The sequence below is a fragment of the Miscanthus floridulus genome, chromosome 8, assembly GCF_019320115.1.
Source record: "Miscanthus floridulus cultivar M001 chromosome 8, ASM1932011v1, whole genome shotgun sequence".
Taxonomy (NCBI): Eukaryota; Viridiplantae; Streptophyta; class Magnoliopsida; order Poales; family Poaceae; genus Miscanthus; species Miscanthus floridulus.
Window position 1 is genome coordinate 115,270,099 of NC_089587.1, and position 19,259 is coordinate 115,289,357.

Below are 19,259 nucleotides of genomic sequence, written 5' to 3' on the forward strand. Positions count from 1 at the left end.
ACAACTCTACCCTGGGAATTCAGTGAAGCTCTTGATTTTTATAGATGTCAATTGATTTGAGAGCGAAAAGAGCAGCAAGAAAGAAGACAGATAGATCAATCTTTTTTTCCACTAAGCTAGCATCTATCTGATGGGAGTGGCACTCAAGGGTGAACTAAACTTAACTAGTGCCATTAGAGGAAACTCTAAATTCTCGATGGCATACTAGGGATTGGTATAATGTTCTAAGGCATACAAGGAATTCTCTCAACTCAACTTTGACCTTTATTCCGCAGATGTGCCTTTTTCACAATGTCATATTCAATTTCATACACGGGTTCGTTATGTATGGCATCCAAGATATATTTTATTTATTCTAATGAAACAGACAAGTTTTCGACTTTTCGTGCCAGTTTACAGCTTGGAGGGGGATTGGTACCATCCCCACGGCTCATCAGAGATGTACTCCGTGACTTGCTTGACGCTCAGGTAGTTATCAATGCCCCTACAGTTAAACAGCCAGTGTCAGTCAGATCCCATAATATCTGTTAGACGTCTTAGAAATGTCGTCGTTCCATGTTACCCACCCTTCTCCAAGCTCACGTCCAAATCCACTGCGCTTGTTCCCGCCCCAGGGAGCTTGGCAGAAGCAGGGTTGCGAGCAGTTTACCCATATACATCCAGCGTCAATCTCCTGTTGCACAAGTTTTCATTAGAGATGTGCAGTGGAAATACCCGAAAACAGTTCTGAGAGCAAGTGCACGAATTCCATGTTGCAAAAGCGAAAATCGAATTGAGTGCCATGGTATCAAGAATATCAACTTCAACTCTTCAAATGACTGAATGAATGATAACACGGACAGAGGTATATTATAAGCCAAAGGAAAAAAAAAAAGAGAACTCTGAGTATCAGTCTGATGCAATCATCAAAGTTGTGAACCTCTTCACTTATACATACCTCAGATAATCTCTGGCAGCGCTCACGATCACCAGAAATTACAGCACCAGCCAAACCATACCTATCAAAAAAAGGATAGTGGCGTAAATTCATAAGCTGACTGCGCATGAGCTGCAAAGCCTGCAAAAGGATGTTGAAACTGTGCTAAAAAGAAGTAGCTCACTGTGTATCGTTCGCCAGTTCAATGGCTTCATCTTCAGTGCTAAATTCTTTAACACACAGGACTGGACCAAAGACTTCCTCCCTCCAAATTTCCATTGATGTGGTGATATCAGTAATAATTGTTGGTTCAATAAAGAACCCCTTCTCAAGATGCTGTAAAACATAAAACATTAGTTCTACCTCACTATAGCATGTGGATCCTTGTAAATCCAAATGCAGGCCTTACCGCCGGTCTAACACCTCCAGTCAGAATAGTAGCACCTTCGCTTTTGGCATTCGATATGAACTTCTTAATCTTCTCATACTGAGAACGCAAAAACATGAATAAGACTCCTATGAACAACTATACAGCAACAAGGTAATCTGAAACTATATATATGGTTGCCAAGATGGTGTTGATTAGGGTGTCATTTTGTCTAGTCCAGTGTCATATATGTGACCATAAACATTAATCCATGGCTCTTGCTGTAACAAAGTAAAACTAAAGGTGGTGGTGTCAATCAGTACATCTGAAGACAGATCCTCTCAAAATCGGAGGAAGCTACATCCTGTAGAAACTAGCAAGAACAAGAGTGTACCGCAATTAAGTCGGAAGTACCAAACTGTCAAATCAGAAAGAAGCCACAAATAATAGCATTGTCAATGGTGACTTGTTAAATTTAGACGAAGTTAACATGAAGTACCTGTCCTTCACTAACAACTGGCCCAAGCCTGCAACCCTCTTCAAGTGGATCCGAAACCTTAATATTTTTGGCCCATGCAACCATCCTCTCATTAAATTCTTTAGCAACTTTTGTCTGCAACAGTTTCATTGGAGGCAGAATTTGATTAGTATGTTACTGACAACAATACCAGAAGTACATAACTGAGATGTGATTTGAAAGAGGCACTATCAGTGCCGGTTTGTTCAAAAAAAACGGTGTGGTTTGAAAGAGCACTATAGAGTGGTAAATAGCCATTGTTAACCTACTCCTGATCCCAATTGTAGGTCGTTTTTGGATTCAAGTTGGTCAAACTTCTTTCTTGAATCATCAATATATGTCAAGTTACATAGATTAGCAAGACATGGTTGATGTTACTAGTTCATCATGACAAAATCTTTCATAACATATAATTTTGTCCAATTTAAATAGTATACTTTAAAAAAAAAAACTAAAGTAAGTGTCACATTGGAGACTGTGACAATGTCCTAAACAACTTACATTTGGTATCAGAGGGAGTAAAAAACTAAAGTCATTGAGAATATACATTTCGTACCAGATCAAAGCACACAGTCCACAGAGAATTGAAGAGTTCAAACCTAGACCTTAAGCAATAGGACACATATATTGTTCAAAACAGGTGTAAATCACATACTATACTGCTATTTATTCAGTGGAGCGATTTTGAAATCGTACAATCTTCTCAAACAGAAGTTAACAGCAGGGCGAGGAAAAGTTAAAGCAACACTACTCAAGGAAATATATTATGGTTGACAGCTATTAATTAAGTGTGAAAAGTATTCAAGTCACAGTACCAGCAACGACATGTGACACTTACATGGATAAGAAGACGAGATGTTGCGCTGCAAATCTGACCATTGGTCCAAAAGCACCCGAACAGAGTCCACTCAACAGCTGTTTATATTTAAAAGGAAGGATCAACAATGGAAGTATGGCAGAATCCGTGATTCCACATTGAGCTAAGTATAAGCATAACTAAGTCAGTCAGAGTCAGCGACTTTATAGAAGTTCCCTTTCTTGGAACTAAGGGCGCGTTTGGTTCTTCTGCTCAGGCTCGCCTAGCCTCGCTGAGCGACGATGCTGAGCCAGTGAATGCGTTTGGTTCCCTTGCTGGTTATCTCGGTTCCCGTGCAAGCTATGCCACAGTCGGAGAGCGCATCCGGCTCGCTCGGCTGGGCGAGTTTTTTGGAGTCCGTGCCGGCGGGGTGAGGCAAGTCTCGCTGAGAAACTAAACGCGCCCTAAAGCTTATGTTCTCCACAGAAATTCAGCCCTATATTTCTCAAGATCAATGCTGAAATATGAAATCATGTAACATATACATAGTGCGTCAAATACTTTTCATTTCATCTTTTTATTCAATTGGCATGCCACATCTCTAAATTTTGTGCCAGATACACACAACCAATGCAAAGTCTGGTACTCTAGTCAAAACAATAGCAAAGCATGTGGGGGGTTTTCCCCACAATTTTATGGACTGTATTTTACAAATCATAAGAGCAATTTTCAATACCAAAGTAACTCTTGTTGTAGTAGCCTGCTCAGCTGAGTATTTCTATCAAAATCCCAGATGCCAATGAAGCGCTGATAGGGCTTGATGCCCTACCCGCGTTACTGCGTAGGTTATAAGGGTGGAAGAGGGGTGGACGTGGTCTGTACTCTCGACGCCGTCGAGGGGCCGTGGCGGCGGGAGCGCGGCGGCTGCTTCACGCGAGAACAGTAGGAGGCGGCTAGGGTTTAGAAATCCCGGCTCCCTTCAGGAAGCCGGAAACAATTCTGTTTCTGCTTAATTCTCCAAAGTAGTCTTACAAATTATTTATATGTCCTCTAATAATAATAATAGAAATAACCCCCTAATAATTATAGTAATTCCGATAAGAACTAAATGCTGATGACTTGGGCCTTCTGGGCGTGGCCTAGCCACTGGAGGGGTTGCGCCGGTTGTACTGGAGGCCCGTCATAACATCTCTCCCCGCCTGCGAAAACAGCTCGTCCTCGAGCTGAAAGTCGGGGTAAGCTTCCTGGAACTCATCGAGGCGCTCCCAAGTGGCATCGTCTTCAGCCAAGCCATGCCACTGGATCAGCACGCGCCAGACACCACGGCGACGCTGCGCCTGCAGCGCGCGTTCGGGAGCAGGAAGGACGCGCCCGTCCTACGTCGGAGGTAGAGCACCCGAAGTCACGGGCGGATCGCCGCGGTGCTGCTTCAACAGGCTGACATGGAACACATCATGGAGGCGAGCACCATCCGGCAGCTAGAGACGATAAGCGACGCTCCCAATGCGCTCGAGCACGCGGAAAGGCCCTGCCCAACGCGGCCCCAGCTTGTGTTTGGCGTGGGGGTCCAGAGACTGCGCCGTGCGATGGAGGAGGCGCAGCCAGACCCACGAACTGACGTCGAACTCCACGTCCCGGTGGTTGGCGTCGTAGTACCTCTTCGAGAGCTGCTGGGCTTGAATGAGGCGCTGACGAACCTCGGCGAGGATATCATCACGGTTGCGGAGAAGGGCGTCCACAGCCTCCGTACGTGCTGTCCCCGGCCGGTATGGCAGTATGGGTGGCGGGGGACGGCCGTACACCACCTCAAATGGCGTCGCGCGAAGGGCGGTGTGGAAGGAGGTATTGTAACAATACTCCGCCCACGACAGCCAGTCGACCCAAGCGCGAGGACGGTCCCCTGTAACACAACGCAAATACATTGCGATTACCTTATTGACCACCTCCGACTGGCCATCCGTCTGGGGGTGGAACGCTGTGCTCATGCGGAGTTTGACGCCCGCCATCTTGAAGAGGTCGCGCCACACGTGCCCGGTGAACACAGGGTCCCGATCACTGACGATGGACGTCGGGAACCCGTGAAGCCGGACAATGCCGTCGAAGAAGGCACGGGCGACGGACGCCGCGGTGTAGGGGTGGCCGAGCGCGATGAAGTGCGCGTACTTGGAGAAGCGATCGACGACGGTGAGGATGACCGACTTGCCGCCGACCTTGGGCAGCCCCTCGATAAAGTCCATGGAGATGTCAGCCCACACCTGGGATGGCACGTCCAGGGGCTGCAGCAAGCCCGCCGGCTGTAGGGCTTCGGTCTTGTTGCGTTGACATGTAGCACACGTGCGCACCCAATCCTGCACCAAGGAGCGGTCGCCTGGAATATAAAAATCCGAACGAAGGCGATGCAGCGTCTTCTGGATGCCTTCGTGACCGGCACCATGGGCAAGCTGAATTGCCTGATGCCGGAGGTCGCCAAAATCGGGGATGAAGATGCGGGAGCCGTGTAACAGCAGCCCCGCGTCCTCGCGCCAGGGGGCAGCAAGCTCGCCCGCACGGAAGCGCTCCTGCAGCAACAAGGCGTCGGGGGCAGTTGCCGTGGCACGGCGCACGTTGTCGAGGTAGGTGAAGGACGGCCCAGAGAGGGCTGCTGCAGTACCGCCCTCCTCAGGGGCGGCCTCGGCGTCGCGGCAGGAGAGGGCATCCGCCACGGTGTTGAGGCTGCCGGGGCAGGACTCCACGACGAAGTCGAAGCCGAAAAGCTTGCTGACCCATTGATGCTGCGGCACCGTCGACAGGCGTTGGTCCAGCAGATACTTGAGACTATAATGGTCAGTACGAACAAGAAAGTGACGGCCCCACAAGTATGGCCGCCAATGGCGAATGGCCTGGACCAACCCGATGAGCTCCCGCTCATAAGCGGCGAGCTTGAGGTGGCGGGCGGCAAACGGCCGGCTGAAGAAGGCGAGAGGCCCGGCGCCCTGGTGAAGGACGGCACCGAACCCCGCACCCGAGGCGTCGCTGTCCACGGTGAACGTCCGGTCGAAATCCGGCATCTGAAGGACCGGACCGGTAGTGAGGGCGCCCTTGAGCGCCCTGAAGGCCGAGTCGGCGTCGGCGTCCCATGCGAACGCATCGCGTCGCAGGAGGCGGGTGAGGGGCGCCGCGATGATGCCGAAGTCCTAGATGCACTTCCGGTAGTAGCCGGCGAGCCCCAGGAAGCCCCGCAGGGCCCGAGCAGACCGCGGAGCGGGCCACGAGGCAACCGCCGCGATCTTGTCAGCGTCCATGGCGACGCCTCCAGCAGAGATCACGTGGCCGAGATAGGCCACCGATGTCGCCCCAAACGAACACTTGGAACGCTTGAGGTGCAGATGGTGGGCGCGGAGGGCGTTGAAGATGATGGCGATGTGCTGCAGGTGTTCGGCCCACGACAAGCTGTAAATCAAAATGTCGTCGAAAAACACCAGGACGAACCTGCGGAGGTACGGTCGGAGAACATCGTTCATGAGCGCCTGGAATGTGGCCGGGGCGTTGGAGAGGCCAAAGGGCATCACCAAGAACTCGTAGTGCCCTTGGTGAGTGCGGAACGCCGTCTTGCTGATGTCGTCCGGGTGCATCCGCACCTGGTGGTAGCCGGAACGCAAGTCAAGCTTCGTAAAGAAGCGGGCGCCGTGAAGCTCGTCAAGGAGCTCGTCCACCACCGGGATCGGGAATTTGTCCTTGGAGGTCTTAGCGTTGAGGGCGCGGTAGTCGATGCAGAACCTCCAAGAGTTGTCCGCCTTGCGGACCAAGAGGACTAGGGCAGAGAACGGCGATGTGCTGGGGCGTATGATCCCCTGTGCGAGCATCTCTGCACACTGCCGTTCCAGCTCATCCTTCTGCAACTGCGGGTAGCGGTAGGGGCGCACAGCGACAGGAGCCGTGCCCGGCAGGAGGTGGATCCTATGGTCGTAGGGCCGGACCGGCGGAAGGCCGCGCGGCTCGTCGAAGACGCCGCCGAACTGGTGGAGGAGCCGGTCCAGGAGCGGCTGCCCTGGGGATGTGTGGACGGCCTAGACCGTAGGCTCCCGAATGTCGTCGCGGGGGGAGCCTAGTCCTTTCCACAGAAGGCGGCGGCCACCGCGAGTGAACGCCATGCAGAGGTCCTCGAAGTCCCACAGGATGGGTCCGAGGGTTCGGAGGAATTCAACACCAAGGATGAGGTCGAACTCGCCCAGGCTAATGCCGAAGCAGCTGATGGAGAACTCCTCGGTGCCAATGGCGAGGGACACGTCATGAGCAACCCCTTGGCACGGAACACGGTTGCCGTTGGCCACCAACACCCGCAACGTAGGGTGGGGGGTGGTGACTAGCTGAAGCCGGTGCATAAGATTGGCGTTGATGAAGTTTGTCGTTGAGCCGGAGTCAAGAAGCGCCACCACGCGGTGGCCGTGTACTGTCACCGGTAACAGCATGGTGTTCTCCGCGCGCACGCCCGCTAGCGCGTGGAGGGAGACCTTGGGCTCCACCGCCGGGCCGATCTAGGCAAGCGCCGCGGCATCCTGGCCGTGGGGAAGGGCAGCGGCCGCCTCCTACGCCTCCGGGAACACGGCCGCAGCAGCGACCTCCGCCGGCACCTCGTCGTCGAGGAAGTCGTCGGTCTCGAGGTAGAAGAGGCGCTGACAAACGTGGCCGCGCACATAGGGCTCATCACAGTTGAAACACAGTCCTTGGCGGCGGCGTTCCTGCTGTTCTGCCGGTGACAAACGACGGAACCGCGGCTTTCCGGCCGCTGCTGGTGTAGACGCTGGCAGGGCGGGGGCTCCTCCCCCACCCGCGGTGGTGTTGGCCGCCGTCCGAGGGGCCACGGGCAGCCCAGGGCGCACCGGAGGCCGAGCGCTGCGCTGCTGTTGCGGCGCGGGCAGGAAGGCTGCCGCGCGACGCTCGTACGCCCGAGCGTAGTACATGGCCGACTGAAGGTCGGGCGGGTGGCGCATCTCGACGTCGACCTTGATGTGCTCGGGGAGGCCACCAACGAACAGTTCCGCCTTCTGGCGAGGATTGAGGTCGCGAGCATGGCAGAGCACGGCGTTAAAGCGGTCCGAATACTCCTGGACCGATGACTGGAAGGTTAGCCGGGCGAGCTCGGCCAGTCACGTGCCTTGCGTTGGGGGGCCGAAACGGAGCTGGCACAGGTCGCGGAAGCGTTCCCAGGTCGGCATGGCTTCATCTTGTTCCAACGCATAGTACCAAGTTTGAGCAGCGCCGCGAAGATGGTACGAAGCTAGCCATGTGCGATCCGAAGCCAATGTTCGCTGGCCGCGGAAAAACTGCTCGCAGTGGTTGAGCCAATTGAGCGGATCAACGGTGCCGTCGAACGTCGGGAACTCCAGCTTGTAAAATTTGGGAGGGGCATGGGCGCCGTTGGGAGCAGCGGCAGATGAGTCCTTGGCGAATAGGGCGCCGCCGGAGTACCCGCCTCCACCGTAGATGAGGGTACCGTCCGTCCCTCCATAGAAGATGCCGCTGGTCGGGGGCGGCTGGTGCGCCCCGGAGGACGCCGCGACGGCGACCGCCGACGGTGTAGGGGTCGTGGCCATCGTGTAGATGGGCGGAGTCGTCGAGCCCATCGCCCACGACGGGATGGGAGACGGCGAGGCCGGCCACCGCAGCAAGTGGAGGGGCACCCCCGTCCCGCTGGTCTGGGGCATGCCATAGGGGAAGATCGCGTACGGCTGCGACGACTGTGGAGGTGGTGGTGGTGTCGGCTGTTGTGGAGGGGGAGGTGGTGGGATGATGGTGGCCAGGGTTGCCTGCATGGCCGCCATGGCGCGGGCAATCTCAGCCACGTCGCCGGCCAAAGATTCCAACGTCAGGGGCGCTCCCGAGGATGCGGACGACAACCCCGACGCGGCCGACGGCGCTGGCGCTGATGGCATGGGCAAGGAGGCGGATGTGGAGGCAGCGGTGGAGGCCATGATCGGCAAGGTCTCTGGTACCAAGTTGATAGGGCTTGATGCCCTACCCGCGTTACTACGTAGGTTATAAGGGTGGAAGAGGGGTGGACGTGGTCTGTACTCTCGACGCCGTCGAGGGGCCGTGGTGGCGGGAGCGCGGCGGCTGCTGCTGCAACCCTTGAACTCTCGCGGTGCTACAGTAACGGTGGCGCCCGTCATAACAAGCGCATTAAGGGGTTTAGGTGTTTAGCATTCTGATCAGTTAAATTCTTTGCAAACTGCAACAATCCACAAATACCAATGAAATTTAGGAATTTAGTAAGCCTTAGAATATACACGTACCTTTGTCGATGTCAACATCATCAAATACTACTATAGGACTTTTTCCACCAAGTTCCAGTGTAACAGGCTGTCAAGAAAAATGCAATGTTAAGGAATGCAATAGAATTTCCTCTTAAAAATAGGGTATTCAAATCATACTTCTGATGATTTTATCAACTAAAAGAGAGCAAAAACAACACGGCACAGTGCATTATTACTAGAAATAAAACATAAATTCACAGACGAACCTTGACCATAGGAGCTGCAGCCGCCATAATCTTCTTACCAGTTTCAAAACTCCCAGTGAAAGAGACCTAAATACACAGAAAACTGATGCTATGAGGAATAACATTTTCATTTATGTGTCATGCTCATGCATGATTATGTCATTATATGCAGAACAGTTCACCTTATCAACATCTGGGTGCGCTGACAAAGGAGCACCAGCATCAGGACCTAATCCAGTCACAATGTTCAAGACACCGGAAGGAAGACCGACTTCTTTACAGATATCAGCAAGCTCTAAGCAAGTCCTGGTAATTCAAAAGGTAGGCATTTCAAATGCCGTTGCTTATAGCATGAACTCATTATAACATGCTAATACTTACACAGAAGCCAGTTCAGATGGCTTTAGCACAGCTGTACAACCAGCAGCAAGAGCAGGAGCTACCTTCCATGTAGCCATCAGGAGAGGATAGTTCCTGCAACACAAATACAAGTACAAAGAATAATGCTTTAGAGTCAGAATCAGAATAAGGAAAACAAGAACATATGAAGAAACACAACATCTTATATATAGACAGTTAGACACAATAAACTGAAATGGCCCACCCAACAAATACATGAACAAGGATAGTAGCAGAATAATGGGCTTATGGAGCAGAAGCAACACTTGTACTAGGACAAAGCCCACTGTTCTATCAACATAGCAAGAATACTTATTCACATTGGCCAAACATTGACACAAGCAAACTATAAATTTGACATTAACTTGAATATATAGGTGAGGTTGTTCAACACTGGATAGGAATTACAAATATGAACACTGGAAATATTTCAGGACGATGATGAGGAAAATTATCTAAAATTAGGTTTAAAAGACTATGGTTAGAGAATATGCAGTTTTTTTGCTATACAACTCTGACATCTTAGGGGAAATGAAGCTGTATTACTGAATACAGGCCACTGCCCTGTGTGTTTTGATCATAAAAACGAATAACCGTGAGGTGAGGGAGAAATGAAAATACCAAGGAGTTATCAGCCCAACTACCCCAATAGGCTCTCTTCGGAGATGGCATTTAAAAGTTTCCATTGGAAGAGAAACTGGGGAATTTTGCCTTTTGTCCAAGGCTTCTGCCTGATCCGCAAAGTACTCAAAGCACCCAGCAACATCATCCTGATAAATGGAATACCAAACAGATCGTAATTGCAAGCTAGGGAAAAAAAATTGCACACTTCCACAAGGTGTGTCACATACCATGTCCCATGCGGCTTCATCATAAGGCTTCCCACAATCAAGTGCCTCTAGCTTAGCTAGCTCAGGTTTCCTCTCAATTACCTGAATAAGAAGACATTTTTACATGCAAAATGAGACGTGTGTGAGTATATTTCAACAAAACTTTGATTACCCAACCAAATGTTACAAGACTTTCCCAATTGAAGTTTAAAGAGAAAGATCTTTTGAGGTGTTTTGAAACTGGAGTTCATACTAAAGCTAACACACCCTGTATTGATGGAAAGCAATAGTTTGTTCATGTCAAAAGCTGAACATAAGGATTTCCCCTGAATAGATTGGTTTACAATTGGAGGAGTTTGATTTGTACTTTTTGTGCCTCTGTGCATGTAACACAGAAACAGTGATCGAGTGTATGGAAACCAACACATATAGCACAAGTACTGAGAAGTTCACTCCTACCATTCCCAGGGTACAGATCCACTCACCGTATCATAACCCCATCAAAGCACAAAAATAGCTACCACACACAAATGAGTTGTCACACACTCAATCCACTCTGAAGTTTGAACTACTTACTTAGGTAAGTAATGAGAAGTTCACTCCTACCATTCCTAGGGTACAGGTCCAGTCAGCATATCACCCATCAAAGCACAAAAGTAGCTACCGCAAGTGAGTTGCCACACACTCTGCATTGCGGTAGTAGTACTAACTTTACTGAGTTAGTTAGGTACCAATAGAGGCACAGCACTGGAGTGGTTTTTCGCCCAATTAATTAAATAAGCCTAGAGCAGAGAGGACCAGCGTACCTTGGCGGCGATGGCGCGGAGGTACTTGGCCCGGACCGCCCCCGGCGCGCGCGCCCAGTCGCGGCCGCGGTTCCTCTTGAGCGCCGCCCGCGCCGCCGCCACCGCGGCGTCCACGTCCTCCACCGTGCCCGCCGGGATCTCGCCTGCGCGCGCACGCGAGACCCAGCATCAGTGCCAGGCCAAGCAACAAACTAGTACTACTACGGAGTATAATAGAAGAAAACAGAGATGGGTGCGATCGGGGGCGGTCAGGTCACTCACCGATGTGGGCCTCGGTGGTGGGGCTGACGACGGGGAGGCGGCGGCCCTGCACGGGCGGGCGCCACTCGCCGTCGACGAAGAGCTGCCGCAGCGGGACCATCGCTGGCGAGGCCATCGGTGAGGACTGGAACTGGACTCTGGAGAGTGGAGATGCGTCTCTCCGAGATTGCCGAATTTTTTATATTTTACGACTGACGTCGAGCTCGACGCCGTTATTACCGGCGCCAAGCCTCTGGTCAAAGAGGACGAGCCGTGGGCCCGCCAGCTGCCGTCTCTCTCTTTTCAATTCCATCTCTCTTGGTTACTTCTTCTTTATTACGCGTACTGGTAGCTAGTATAAAATACGAGTACACACGCGTCATGGCATCTATGGTAGTTGATCAGTATGAAACTATTAAACTATTAAATGCGTATTGGCCCATACCCTGCACTGTGGCTCCCAGCGCAACTGTTCATTTGTTCTCAACAGTGGCTCCCATACCTGCACTATGGCCCATACCCTGCACTATGGTGCTCTTTTGAACTCTTTTTTATTGAATGTTCACGGTAAGCTGGTGTCCCGCAGCTACTTTGCTTTCAATATAAGCAGGGCCAAAGTGTTTTGTTCTAAGGCTTGGTGTCAAGTACTACTCATCATGTTGTTGGTAGGCGACAAACAAATGAATTAACATGCATGACCGACCATTGATTCGAAGGCTTTTACATCACTCTGTATTTTCTAATACCACTAAACGTCCCTGTGATTATACTACTGTATACGTATAGTGTGAAGCATGCTTGCTTGCACTGTAGGAGTACATATTTTGGTAGTTGCAAAAATTCTATCCACGGCCGACATAACCTGTGACTGAGCAAGTGTGTCGATGGTGACACCAGGCCTCCTTCCTTAGGTCTTCGATAGGTTGCATCCGGCCTTTTGGTAGGTGCGTGTCAAATAAAGCTCCCAACTGTCGGAGTACACCATGCGGTTTTATTGCCGTGCTTGGTATTTGGTGTTTGTTGTGTTGTGCGTGGCCGTTGTTGGAGTTATTCCTCTCCTCCTGTCTTCTTGCCCACAACCTCTCAGGTGTTAGTTGTACTACTAATGATGATGATCTATTTGTTCAAAAGTTCATCCGTATCGGTTTTATGACTTTTTTTTTTTGTTGTCAATAATTAGCCAGCCGACGGATAATACAACCCCGTGCGCCAGCATGTGTGCCAGCATATGTATGGCCCTATTCGCTTCTCTTGTGATCCATACTTTTTAACTTGTTTTTTTAACTGGAACAGTGTTTTTCTCTCACAACGAATCAGCTGGAACAATGTTTCGACTTATTTTTCAGCGAAGCGAACATGGCCTATGTCTCTTGTTTATTTATGCCGATGATGTGAACAGCTAGCCAACCAACTGATGGCCAGATATACAAGGGTCACAGTCCACGCGCCACGTAGTGGTAGAAAATACTAATTGTGTGTAGAATAGAGGAACAATAAGTTTAGCAGAAATAATACGAGATGTTCGTCCTGATCGTGCACCAGCCAACAATGAGGTTAAGATGAAGTGACGAGACAAGTGTGGTTTTGCATAAAATGCGCAGGGTGGAGCCGTCCCATGGGGAAACGGATAGGGAGGTCTAATCGGATGGGGGCCAGTTCATCTGCCATGCCCATGGTGGTGATGCAGCTGCTGGCATTGGCAGAAAGCAAAAGTCCAGGGCTCCAGGTCACATGGCACTTCATCTTCTTCTTTTTTTTCCCCATCAGAACGGCAGAAGCCGAGCGGGTGGAAGGGAGACTAGGAGAGGGACATTCTCACTGCTCTTTTGTCACAGGGCAGCACTGTTCCTGGAGAAACAGAAACCTAGATGCATGGACGGACCTTTTTTTTTTTTAGAACAAAACACTTTGGCCCTGCTTATATTGAAAGCAAAGTAGCTGTGGGGACACCAGCTTACCGTGAACGTTCAGTAAAAAAGAGTTCAAAAAAGCACCACAGTGCAGGGTATGGGCCACAGTGCAGGGACACCAGCTCGTTGTTTTCTAACTGTCTTTGCTTTATTTCGCTTCGTCCCGGCAATTTTATCCTGCTCGGGTTCATTGGGAGGTTCAGGATCTTCGACTGAGACCATGCTGGGTGTTTCATCATCCGAGAGAACGTCTGGAGCTTGAGGCGGGTGTAAAGGCTGCCGAAGCATAAAAATTTCCCTGCTCTGGGAATAGGGGAGACTACTGCCCGTCATAGATCCCGTGCTTTCAGAAGCATGTAATATCTCAGTTGAACCCTGTTCTTGTATAACTGGCAACAGAGATCCTTGCTGAAATGGCAACTGGGATAGCATGTTGACTACTCGGGAAGGAGCTGAGGTATCTTGAAGAGGCCAATGTATGATGCTTCCTTCTGGAGTAGATGTGAATACCAGTCCGTGAAGAGGTCCACCTAGCGGGACTTGTTGTAGATAGGGAACCGTATCCGAGTACAACTCTTGAAAAACAGAGGCAGAGTTCTTCAATCCGAGCGGTAGTCGGTATGGATAGGCCGAAGCAGAGTCCGAGTACAACTCGAACCTGTTTGGTTCTGGAGTCCGAATTATTTCTGAAATTGAAAAATCTGAAAATTTCTCGGCGAGTTGATCCGCTTTGCCTCCAGGTGGGTTTGAAGCGCTCTGATCTTCGATGATGTCTTTGAGATGGGCATGGAGCAAACCATCATCGTCCGCTTTACAGACCCAGGCACCGAAGGTGATCACTAATCCCGCCAGAAAATTCATGACGACGTCGAAGTCTGTCGAGCTCTCGATCGCTAGATCGCCGAAAGCCTCTTCGCGCACCAGCTGTCGGTGTTTGATCACCCGCAACCTGCCACGGGATTACCCGAAGCAGTATTTGGTTAACATCAGCGTAAGCTATTCTCGACGGATTACACAGAAGACAACAATTTATACTGGTTCGGGCCCTCGAGATCGAGTAATAGTCTTTACGTCCAGTCGGCGAGTAGCCTTTTGTGTATTGTATGATTGGATTGATTGTACAAAGGGTACCGTCTGTCTCTCTTTATATAAAACAGAGGACAGGGCTGTCAAGTCTAATCCTAGTTAGTTACAAACAAAGAGTTCTTATTCAATTACAAGGAACACTTTCCTTTTATTTCCGACTAATCCTATTCTTGAATACATGAAGAATACACTTCCATGCTTCCTATCTTCAAGTCAATTCCGATCTAGACCAGGATTCTGCCGAGTACTCGGCCCATCAAGGAATCCCTAGGATTCTGATCCGTCAGCAGATATTTCAAAGCAGCATGATCAGTATAAACAATTACCTTAGCTCCTACTAAGTAAAATCTAAACTTATCAATTGCAAAAACAATAGCCAGGAGTTCTTTTTTAGTTGTTGCATAATTAAGTTGAGGTCTTGTCAGGGTTTTGCTAGCATAAGCAATTGCATGATGCTTTCTATCCGTTGTTTGTCCCAAGACTGCCCCCACAACATAATCACTAGCATCACACATAATTTTAAAGGGTAGCGACCAATCAAGGGGTCGAATGATTGGTGTAGAGCTGAGTGCTTCTTTAAGAATGTTAAAAGATTTCAAGCATGCATCATCAAATTCAAAGGGAACATCCTTAGCCAAAAGATTTGTCAGTGGTCTAGCAATATGTAAAAAAGCTTTTATGAAGCGGCGATAAAAACTACAATGATCAAGAAAACTTTGGATCCCTCTGATATTCACAGGTGGAGGTAGTTGTTCAATTACTTCAATTTTAACTCTATCTACCTCAATCCGTCTTTCCAACACTAAATGTCCAAGCACTATGCCTTCTCTAACCATGAAATGACATTTTTCCCAATGAGTGAAATGCACCGTGGGTCCTTAAACTTTTTTCCACTTCTCACCTAGGTCCATAAACTTTATTTTCGCTCATCTGGGCCTATGAATTTCTTCCCACTTCTCACCTAGGTCTATAAATTTTTTTTCGCTCATCTGGGTCCATGAACTTTTTTCCATTTCTCACCTAGGTCCACAGCAAGCCACATAGGACTCTGTTGCCTATGTGGCCGCTGATGTGGTGCCACATGTTTTTTTTAATTTCATAAAGTGGCTAAAACTTTGAAAAATTGTATAAAATCATAGAAAAATCATAAAAAGAAAATCTAGTTCTGTTAGACTCCACAAGAATGGATATATGCAATAGATATATACTATAAGGAAAAAGTCTACTTCACCCCCAACTATAGAGGGTGGACTACTTCACCACCCCCCTATGAAACCATCTATTCTACCCCCTGAACTTTCCAAAACCGGTCAAATTACCCCCTGAATCTGAAACTTAGTTATAGATTTGGAAAGTTCAGGGGGTAGAATAGACGATTTCATAGTTTGAGGTGAAGTAGTCCACCCCCCATAGTTGGGGGTGAATTAGACTTTTTTCGAAAATTTTATGATAGGCTAATCATAATATGCTTGAGCTATGGTAAAAGTTTCAGATTCAAGGAGCACGTATGACTGAGTTATTTATTTACCTAGGTTTATGCTTGTTTAATAGTTAATACGTTGTGGACGGTAGTTATTCTTCATTTTTAACCATCAACCAGACATGAAAAGGGCATATATCAACCTCCAACATAGAATTAGGGTTTGATCTGATAGAATTCCATAGGTTTTGGTGAATCTATGTTTCTGCAGGGGTTTATCAGGAAAAGGGACAAGATATTAAGGATGTTGGGATAAAAAGCATATTCCACCCCGGAACCAAGTCGAGAAGGATCTAGAAGACATGAGAAGGCAACCCACCAAAGGGGGGCCCACCTGGCAGTAGGTGGGGTCGGCCGACCCCACCCCAGGTTGGCCGACCCCATGGCCCACCTGTCAGCCTATGTCTTCTACATTGGTTCCTCCACCACCTTAGGGTTTTCATCTTCGACATTGATCAAGGTTGGTTTGATCCGAGGGCTTTGGTCCATCCCACCGGCCTATATAAGCGCAGCCCTACCCCCAGGGTTTGGGGGAAACCATTAAGCCAAAGAAGCCAAGGAGCCAGAAGATTAGAAGGATCTCTTCTCCACCAGAGAATTAGGTTAGATACTCAAAGTTCTAGTATAGGCTAGCTAATAAGGTTTTCGTAGAGTTCGGGCTCCTGCTCAAGATTCTAGATTCATCATCGTCTGGAGGCTGGTATAGCCATTGTATTCTCTCTTGTTTATGACTTTATTCTATTTCAATACTATGTTTCTATTTATTTTGTTCCTAGTTTGCTCTAGTAGTATATTTGATATAGTCATAATGGATAATGAGTTTATGCATAAGATCGCAAAGTGCTTAATTCAGTACTCGAGTGAGTTAAGTGGTCGACTTTATGTGAGCGTGGTGCTTAGATATTGTTTGCCTCCGGATGCATTCTATATGCTGGGTCATGTGGTAGATCGTGGATGTGATACTCCCATTGAGTCCTTTGTTGTCCACTCCCCGTATATAGAATAAGTAGAACCTAGTTGCAAAGAAAGTCTTGCTCTGTTCTTGATTTTCCTTAGTAATGTTCCTTATGCGTAGATGAAGAGTCATTATGCTATACATGATTGTATATATGCTAGGGTATACCAAAGACTTAGTAAATAAGAAATGACATAAGAGTTCAATCTCTTAACTAATCTCCTATTTAGTCTTACTTTAACATGAGTAGTCTATTCTTATCTCTGGGTGTTATCAATGCTTACATTTATCATTTATTTATTATTGGCTTACCCCTATTTGAGTATGTGCTATGTGATTGATTCAATCATAAGTAATGCATATTTATTCACCATCTATCGGGTTCATAAACCCGGGGTCCCTCGGGGACCGGCTTCCACGCCAAGGGCCGGCCCAAACAGATAGCACGCAACTCATGGGCCGGCCCAAGGGTCTAAAACAACAGGCCAAAAGGGTGGTCTAGTCACCGACCGGAAGGTCTAGCCGAAAAAGAGTGGCGCCCGCTCGTCGACTACTTCGGCCCACATCTCCGACCGGAGCGCTCACGTCAGACTCCAGCCACCTCCAGACAGTCTCTCCGAATGGAAGGCCTGGCCCAAAGCACAACTTTCGACTCCGACCCCACATCTCTGACCAGGGTTCATAGAAACCCGGCTCACCGCTCTTCTCCGACTGGCACAGAGTCGACTGGAGCCATCTGACCGGAGACGTCCGCTCTAAAAGGACCAGGGGATAAACGGAGAAGACAAGCCAGGGTGCATGAAGTCAAACCACGATACCAGGGACCATACCCTGTACGCCTACAGGAACAGTACTCTGCAACCACCCTGACACAAACAGTATTATAGGCGCCAACATTTCCCTCTACAGTATTGTAGGCGCCATTGACTCACATACGGTAAGACCCCCCACATGCCTTCGAGCATCGATAGTGTAGTGGGCGCCGGGATTTACCATACCAGGCGAACATGGTAAGACTCCTCACATGCCTCTAGGCATCAACAGTATTTGCAGGTACCGACATCTGCCATTCCTAAAGAAGGCAATGCAACCTCCCACTTGCATCTAAAATTCTACAGTGACATCAACAGTGTTGTGGACGCCTATCATTATCTTGTACCCATCAGTGTGGGCAACAAGGCTTAGAAGTGTTCGTACTCTCTCCCTCTCACCTGTAAGGCCATCCCCTTCATCTATAAAAGGGGATGCACTCTCTCCCAATAGACAAAAAAAGTTAACCCAAGTTGATTCAAGTTCAGTCCCTTCTGATTCATTAGACCGAGTTCACTAGCTCACAACCATAGAACCGCCAGGTTCGGACCTCAAGCACACGCTTGAACACTTAGCTCGTAGCGGAGTTCCTGTCATCCTCGGCCCTTCCGACCAGAGCCGGCTAGACCTCTTGTACACCCCATCTTTCTCCTTCTCGTTTGTAACCCCATTGCAGACTTTGAGCACCTAGGCTCAGGAATAAAGTCACCGACCGACTCAAACTGGACGTAGGGCACATTGCCTGAACCAGTATAAACCCTGTGTCATTGAGTGCTAGGCCACCTCCGATCACAACGTATGGCAAAACTACAAATATTCACTAGTTGGTCACTTTCTGTACCGACAGTTGGTGCCGTCCATGGGGAAGACGATGTACGTTCAACACTTTGTGGTCATCGGATGGCCCACTTTTCTGCCACCCCCGCCGTGGCGGGCTCGAGCGACATGATTCGCTTCGGCTCGCTAGAGTTTCCCGCACTCTCGCCTGTTGGGATGTGGGTTCCACCCGTCTTCGAGCCATCCCAAGCCTTCCTCTTTAGAAGCCTGGACTTCATCGCCGACTGGCTTGGCGTACTACACCTCCGCGAGGAGGCTCATGTTCTGGCACCCATCGGAGGGGTGCCCTCCATCCACTCCGGGACGCACAACTTCAACGATGCGGCATCTGCGCTTCATTCCGAGCAAACTCTCTGCTCAAACCCCACTGCAAGTAATATGCATACTGTTATTTACTCTTTATTTACTATCTCCCACCGATCTTCTAGAGGGACTGTATCGCCCACACCACAAACATCGTACGATCGGTTCTCCTACAGCCTCGCGTCCTCCGTGGATGCGTACGCTCGGGGGCTCCGAAGGATGCTGGCGCCATCCCCCCTCACATCCGAATTCATGGGAATGGCATGCTATGCTCCTGTCGCTTTCCACAAACTCCCGGATGACGAGGGCGAGAGCGATAGTTCTAGCATCGGCGATGTGGCACCCCACCACTGTCCGTCCTGGGAGTGCGCTATGGCGGACGCTCTAGGACAGCCACCGATGGTTGTGGAGTCTACATAGACTCACATCCCTCTAGACCCGCGTGCGAGGGCCCTCGCGTCTGTGCAAGCGCACACTGAAGAATTACGACAACGATGGCAAAACCAGCCACTGCCTGCGTCGGCGTAGT

At 49.5% G+C, this 19,259-nt stretch overlaps 1 protein-coding gene across 1 annotated transcript; it reads right to left on the reverse strand.

Moving 5' to 3' along the window:
* Nucleotides 1–241: 241 nt before the first annotated feature.
* Nucleotides 242–11,544, reverse strand: LOC136473320 (aminoaldehyde dehydrogenase 1a-like). Its single transcript, XM_066470985.1, has 15 exons — nt 11,371–11,544; nt 11,110–11,252; nt 10,325–10,405; nt 10,095–10,243; nt 9,456–9,548; nt 9,257–9,380; nt 9,096–9,161; nt 8,869–8,935; nt 2,639–2,715; nt 1,783–1,896; nt 1,326–1,403; nt 1,101–1,252; nt 938–998; nt 567–673; nt 242–484 (listed from the first exon to the last, which is right to left on the reverse strand). The coding sequence occupies exons 1-15, from the start codon at nt 11,483–11,485 to the stop codon at nt 394–396; spliced, it is 1,518 nt and encodes a 505-aa protein (XP_066327082.1). The 5' UTR covers nt 11,486–11,544; the 3' UTR covers nt 242–393.
* Nucleotides 11,545–19,259: the final 7,715 nt, after the last annotated feature.